The sequence below is a fragment of the Berghia stephanieae genome, chromosome 3 (genome assembly GCF_034508935.2).
Source record: "Berghia stephanieae isolate SIO BIC M18660-M18661 chromosome 3, UCSD_Bste_1.3, whole genome shotgun sequence".
NCBI classification, from domain to species: domain Eukaryota; kingdom Metazoa; phylum Mollusca; class Gastropoda; order Nudibranchia; family Aeolidiidae; genus Berghia; species Berghia stephanieae.
This window is the reverse complement of record NC_088362.1, coordinates 3,738,916-3,746,415: the sequence shown is the minus strand read 5'-3', so window position 1 is coordinate 3,746,415 and position 7,500 is coordinate 3,738,916. Positions and strand designations below refer to the sequence as shown.

Below are 7,500 nucleotides of genomic sequence, written 5' to 3'. Positions count from 1 at the left end.
GAGAGGAGGGAGAGAACAGAGATAGAGAGGGACAGAGAAGAGAGGGAGAGAGAGAGAGGGAACAGAGAGACGAGAGAGGGGGAGAGGGAGAGAGAGAGTGGAGAGAGAGAGACAGAGACAGAGAGAGAGAGAGAGAGAGAGAGAGAGAGAGAGAGAGAGAGAGAGAGAGAGCGAGAGAGAGATCTCATTGCTCCCCTTCTCGTCAGTTGCAGATATGACTACCTGGACGTGTTCACCGTAGATAAAAGGGGAGTACAGCATCGTCTTGATCGATTCTGTGGCCGCAAGACCCCACAGGAAATTACGTCACCACAGTCCAAGTTGGAAATCCGATTCGTCACCGATCTTTGGGCAGAATTTAGCATCCGGTTTTCACGGTCACTACCGGTTCTTGGGAAATGGTACGAGATTTCATTATCCGGATTTTCTCCATATTTCCCCTTTCTTTCTCCTAAGTCCCTTATTGCTTGATGGGTAATCTTTCCTGTGGTACAGGATGACATGAAAATACATTAATTGAGCTTTTATATAGCGCAATATCCACTAAATGGGCTCAAAGCGCTTTACAAGGGGTCCCTGGTCAACAGCCACATTCAACGGGACATGACGCCTGTTAGGCGAGATTACAATTTTCGGACAAAGACAACGCTGTTAACGGTCACGTACTCATTTTAGACCTGAGTACGGTGAGAGAATGTGAGTAAAGAGTCTTTTCCAAGGACTCAACTATGCGACGAGCGCGAGGCTCGAACCCAGGACCTTCCAATCCGAAAGCGAGTGTCATACCACAAGACCACATAGCCGCACATTGTGTGCTGTGAGTCTATATGATACTACTGGAAGCGCTGGAAGCGTTCATAAGGTCCAAAGCTCTTGTATATTATTAGCGGCAAAAGTAACGCTTGATTGACCTACACAATTGTGCACACCAGTTAGTGCGCAAAATGTCGTAAGATTAAATACATATCACTAATAGCAAAAACAAGAAATGAAGTGAGTAGGAAAGTGCCAGAAAACCATAGAGACTAAAGATTTCTCGCGGCGATGGGGGCTCGAACCCGCGACCTTACCAGGCAATTTATGTATAGGTCGCTGGCTATGATACTTTAACACGCGTGATATAGGGTCTTTAACAACAATTTATTGCTGTTTGAGAGCCTATGATATTAATGCTAATGCGTTTGGGGTTAAATTCTCACAACATCCACCAGCCGGAATATAACGCACAAAGACACAAAAATTGTGTGTAACCTTGAACGGTTATAGTTTGACTGGTATTATTTAATGAGAAGTAATCACCAAAATGACTGTCAAAAAACATTTAAAAATGAGCTGAATTACGTCAATTTCGTGCCTTCTATAACAAAATGAGCTCACAAATCTGAAAGAAAAAGTTTATTTGATATACGAAAAAAAATAATCCAGTCGATAAATTAATATCATATTTTAAAATCACTATTTGCGCGGCCATGTGGTCTAGTGGTATGACACTCGCTTTCGGATCGGAAGGTCCTGCGTTCGAGCCTCGCTCGGCGCATAGTTGAGTCCTTGGAGAAGGCTCTTTACTCACATATTCTCTCACCTTACTCAGGTGTAAAATGAGTACCTGGCCGTGAACGGCGTTGTCTCTGTCCGAAAAAAATTGTAACATCGCCTAACAGGCGTCACGTCCTACATGTTAAATGTTGCTGTTGGCCAGGGACCCCTTGTAAAGCGCTTTGAGCACATTTAGTGGGTATTGCGCTATATAAAAAGCTCTATTTTTATTTTATTTATTTTTGTCAGATTTGAGTATAAGAGTTATGGCAATTCTGGCAAACCAACCCGTTGTATTTCAGCTCTATCTTAGTCATTAATAATCATAATAATAATAATAATAATAATAATAATAATAATAATAATAATAATAATATAATAATAATAATAATAAATAATAACTGAATAAATTATAATAGCGCTATCTATATCTCCGAGACACCAGACTCTAAGCGCTTAAATTACAAATTACTTTGGCTGAAACATAATCATTTAGACACACAAGCACACACACACACACACACACACACACCACACACACACAACACACAACACAACACACAACACAAACCAATCCTATCTTGCTTCTCATACCATCGACTAAAATCGAAACAGATATGTTTTAAGCGAACGTTTAAAAATAGACAAAGATTCTTTTTGACGAATGCTCTGTCTGTGGTAAGGCGTTCCAAACAGAGGGTCCGAAATGAGAAAAGGATCTCATTCCAGCATTTTTCCGAATTCGAGGGACAACTAGTTTTGTGGAATCACTGGCCGACCGTAAAGTTCCGTCAGTAATTCACACAGTTTAGTGAGCTATCTTTAAAATGCCCATTGACGAAATTGTGACTCTAGCCAGGAACAGACATGCTTGGTTCCCCCCAATATGTGAATTCCCTGTGACTGTGACGCTTTTATGCTGATGTAGCATAGCACCTTATAGATAGTTCGTAGATGACGTCACTAATGTCTTTGTTATTGATTTTGGCCATCCGCGTTTATGAGTAATGCTCACTGAACTGTATTAACCCGACTATAAACGTTCATGGATACACACAGTTTTGTGTGTTGATCCGTTATACTTCCGGATGGCAATGTTATGAGCTTCTTAGCCAAGCGCATACTATCTATAGGTGCCGTACTAATGTACAATTCAACTCATACACACAAAACAGAAATTTAAATTTTCATTTCTTCTTCTTTGGAAAACGCCATTGATGCTTTGCGTATAGATAAAATGCTCACAACATCTGCCAGTCATATTTAACATACCAACTCACAAAACTGTGTGTTACTTTAAGGCTTATAGTCTGATTGATATAACTTGTGAAAACTTGAGCTTTTATGTAGCGCAATATCCACGTGCTCAAAGCGCTTTACAAAGGGTCCCTAATGACATGACGCCTGCTAGGCGATATTACAATTTTTTCGGACAGAGACAACGCTGTTAACGGCCAGGTACTCATTTTACTCCTGAGTACGGTGAGATAATGTGAGTAAAGATCCTTTTCCAAGGACTCAACTATACACCGTGCGAGGCTCGAACCCAGGACTTCCGATCCGAAAGCGAGTGTCATACCACAAGACCACATCGCCGCATTTAGTGAGAACTAATCATATACAGGCTGTCTAGAAACAATAAAACAAAGACCTGAGTGACGTCAACCTCGTTCCATCTATAATATTCCTATCTATTTTATCCAGACCACCAACCCTTTGACCACACCCCTGAACCATGCGGAGATAAGCGTGTATCAGGAGTCTCGGGCTCCATCACGTCTCCTGGCTATCCCAGGCCATTCCCTCCATCCGTCAACTGTTCCTGGATCATCAACGTTCCTCAAGGCAAAAGGATCCTCGTACGCATCGATGCCATGGACTTTGACCTCAGTGGTAAGTCATTTACATCTACGTATGTAGATAGCAATGATTCCTATCTAAAGCCCCCTATCTAAGAGTGTACAGGGTTATTAAGTCATATAAAATCAAGTCATTTTCTGTTTCATTTTAAAACATATGTTTATTTATTTATTTTATTTTTATGATTTATTTATTTATAATTTTCTTTTTTTTTTTTTTTTTGCTGTTATCATTTAATGTTTTTTTTTTGTTTTGTTTTTTGTTTTTTTTGGATTTTGTTTGTTTTGTTTTTTCTGTTTTTATTTTATGGTTTTTTTGTGTGTTTTTTTCTGTTTATATTGTCGTATTTAAAAGACGGAGATAAATCTAAATTGGCAAGTGACGACAAACATAGGGTGTTCTCCATCCTGAGGTTAAAAATCAAAAAAAAAAAAAAAAAAAAAGTATTTCAATCAGATATTTTTTACCTCAAACCGTTACAGAAACGCAGACGGACAAATCAAATCCTTTTTTTTAGATTGGGCGACCAAACCTAGATTAAAAAGTTTCTGCAATGACATAATTTATGAAGGAAAGAAGCTGAAATGCAGAGAAGTGATAAGACATGGAACGAGATAAAAAAAAGTTAGCTCAGGAAGGAGAAGGATGGAAACTGTTTTGTCTACTAGGGAAATGGGATGATGTGGTGTGAAAAAGAGGATATGATGATGATGATGATTTGTGACCCCCCATCTCATAAACTGATGGTATTATATCGAGATGAGTGGGACCACGAAAAAAAAATCTTGAGATTTTTATATAGCGCAATGTCCAAAAACGTGCTCAAAGGGTTTTACAGGGGATCCCTAGCCAACTCGACTTTGCACAGTGCGGGACTCGAACTCAGGACCTTCCGATTTGGAGGTGAGTATCATACCACTAGAACACATAGTAATAGCCGCACAAATGATATCTGAGTTTAAAATGATAATAAATTCGAACTTTGAAATTTTTTCCAATGTCAGAAATCGAGCGGCTTTTTGGTCTTGTGATACGGCATTCGCCATCGGACTAACAGCAAATGCGCTTCATCAGTGGGATTTCACCTTTCATGAGATGTACAAGAGCCCGAACTGCCAGAGCATTATTTCGAAATAGGTTGTATTTGTTCTGTACCAGGCGGGTTCGATCACGAATGCGGTGATTTTGAATTTGGTTGATCGTCATAACATTTTAATATGTAGCGGAGACACGATAAGAGGCTGCTGCCTTATAAATCCTACTTATTGACAAGTAGTACCTGAAGATGAAACAAAAAATCCGTGGATACCTCACACTACGCAATGGCTGGCACACCCGTAAACTGAACGTCAGGGGACCAGCTTCTCCCATATGAGCCGAATCCGAAGTACCTGGGGGGTTACGTTGGACCGCAGCAGCCTTACCTATCCGGTGCATCTCGAAGGAGTTGCCCGGAAGATAGAGAAACGAAACAGTCTTCTGAGGAAGCTGGCTTGAACAATTTGGGGTAACCAACCAAGCGCTTTTTGGGGACTTTTCGCCATGGTACAATTGCTATTCCACCGCGGAGTATTGCCTTAGTGTGGGGTAGAAGTGAGAACGTTGAGAAAGTAGATGTAAAAGTCCAAGCATATAGATAGTTCGAAGTTGACGTCATTCGGGTCTTTGTTATTGTTTTTTTTTTTTTGCCATCCGCGTTTATGAGTAATGCTCACTGAACTGTATTAACCCGACTGTAAACGTTCATGGATACACACAGTTTGTGTGTGTTGGTCCGTTATACTTCCGGATGCCAATGTTATGAGCTTCTTCGCCAAGCGCATATGCTATCTATAGTGTCGGGAACCCTGGCAACAATGCCTAGAGAATGGGCCCGATAATGACAGAAATACAAGCCCCCGATGTCCGACGGAGAGACTGTTTTACAAACTACTGGCTTAATAAGATAAAAAAAAAGAGACGGAATGGGGATATCCCTCTCGAGCGCATAAATTGAGCTTTATATAGCGCAATATCCACTTAATGTGCTCAAGCGCTTTACAAGGGGTCCCTGATCAACAGCAACATTTAACATATAGGACGAGACATGACGCCTGTTGGCGATATATACAATTTTTCGGACAAGACAACGCGGTTAACGGCCAGGTACTTATTTTAAAACCCGAGTACGGTGAGAGAATGTGAGTAAAGAGTCTTTTCCAAGGACTCAACTACGCGCCGAGCGCGAGGCTCGAACCCAGGACCTTCCGGTCCGAAAGCGGGTGTATACCACTAGACCACAAGCCGGATACCCCTATGAAGCGCATAATGGACGTTGCCCCTGTTTCGAGCCGAAATAAGTCCCGCAATCCTTGTACGTAGCTTCCTGACTTCAGACAGAGCTGAATATACGAGGTGGAAGTCGTTTGGATGACACATGTTATTTTAAGTGAGAGGATAATGGTGTCCCTTTATAGAAAGAAAGAAAACAAATAGAACTTAACAGTTTATCATGACGTATTTAAATATATAAACTTTTCATTAAAAACCGTTGTTTACGTTTACATTAGTAATTCACCTACGTGAAGTCCCAGGTTTGAGAGGTTTTGGCGAGATGAGAGTCATTTAAATCAATCGATATTTGAGGAAGAGTTTTCTGCCAAAATTGTTAAAATTCCCCCCCCCCCCCTCCCCCCGAGTACGGCAGTTAAGTGATTAAATGGCCCGTTGGCTATTGACAATTCCATCGAAGCGAGTTATTTCCATAAAATAATAACTGTGCCCTCAAGTTACAGTGAAGCAATAATACAGGATTTCAGAATCCCATACACGAGAGTGCTAAGGTTCCATTTATTTCATTCCCTCAAATGATTCTAGTTTTGCTATTTCTGATTTGAATCTTTTAATAAGTTGTTAAAATTCTTTTTTTTTTTTAATTGAGCTTTTATATTGCGCAATATCCACTTTACAAGGGGTCCCTGGTCAACAAGCAACATTAAACATGTAGGACGAGACATAGCGCCTGTTATGCGATATTACAGTTTTTCGGACAGAGAAACGCTGATAACGGCCAGGTACTCATTTTTACACCTGAGTACGGTGAGAGAATGTGAGTAAAGAACTTTTTCAAGGACTCAACTATGCGCCGAGCGAAGCTCGAACCCAGGTCCTTCCGATCTCAAAGCGAGTGTCATACCACTAGACCACATACTGCACCAGTCCTCTGTTAAAGTCCTCTACTTTGACCAAAGTAGAGATTTGAATGTTTCACGTATCAAATTATCGGCGAAACTAACTTTAGGACAAACCACACACTCGTACTCATCGGTATGTTTGCCGGATGTCGTAAAATCCCGTGAACCCCACCCCTTACGTTCGGCCAGTGATTCCACCAAACTAGTTGTCCCTCGAATACGGAAGATCTTTTTCTAATTTCGGACCCTCTGTTTGGAACGCCTTACCACAGAGCATTAGTGAAAAAGAACTCTTTGTCTATTTTTGAACGTTCGCTTAAAACATATCTGTTTCGTTTTTTAGTAGATGGTATGAGAAGCAAGATAGGTCTGTCTGGTTTCTGTTGTGTGTTGTGTGTGTGTGTGTGTGTGTGTGTGTGTGTGTGTGTGTGTGTGTATGATTGTGTGTGTGAATGAGTATGTGTCGGCCCAAAGTAATTTGTAATTTAAGCGCTTAGAGTCTGGTGTCTCGGAGTTATAGCGCATATAAAGTTTTCAGGGTTATTTATTATTATTATTATTAATTTTTATTATTATTATTATTATTATTATTAATTATTATTATTATTATTATTATCATTATTATAATCGAGTGCCTCTCCTTTAGTCGAGTTTATCTTTGAAAAACCTCTTGGTATTTGTCACAGAATTCTACCATCATTCAGTAAGTTGCGAGTCAATCAAGAATTGCAAATACCAAGAAGTTTATTTTAAAATAGATAAGTCACTCAATTTTATGGCATTCAGCACATTTACTAATGGACGCGAGTGTGTGGGTTAACTAAAGTTATTGTTACCAAATTATTTCACAAAATCCATATAAAAGGGCAAACAAAACAGAGAAAAGCACAAGAAAAAAAATCATCCCAAAAAATTAGCCTGCTCACTGGGG

The 7,500-nt window shown here is 40.1% G+C and overlaps 2 protein-coding genes across 2 annotated transcripts in view; both read left to right on the top strand.

Moving 5' to 3' along the window:
• Positions 1-1,856, top strand: part of LOC144966872 (procollagen C-endopeptidase enhancer 2-like) — a 6,345-nt gene extending 4,489 nt beyond the window's left edge. Inside the window, 3 exon segments of the mRNA XM_078903577.1 lie at positions 207-345; positions 347-401; positions 1,786-1,856. Of these exon segments, the coding sequence (XP_078759703.1) occupies positions 207-345; positions 347-401; positions 1,786-1,856 (265 nt within the window).
• Positions 1-7,500, top strand: part of LOC144967042 (neuropilin and tolloid-like protein 1) — a gene marked incomplete in the record, with an annotated part of 130,706 nt that overhangs the window by 120,189 nt on the left and 3,017 nt on the right. Inside the window, 1 exon segment of the mRNA XM_078903797.1 lies at positions 3,241-3,429. Within this exon segment, the coding sequence (XP_078759923.1) occupies positions 3,241-3,429 (189 nt within the window).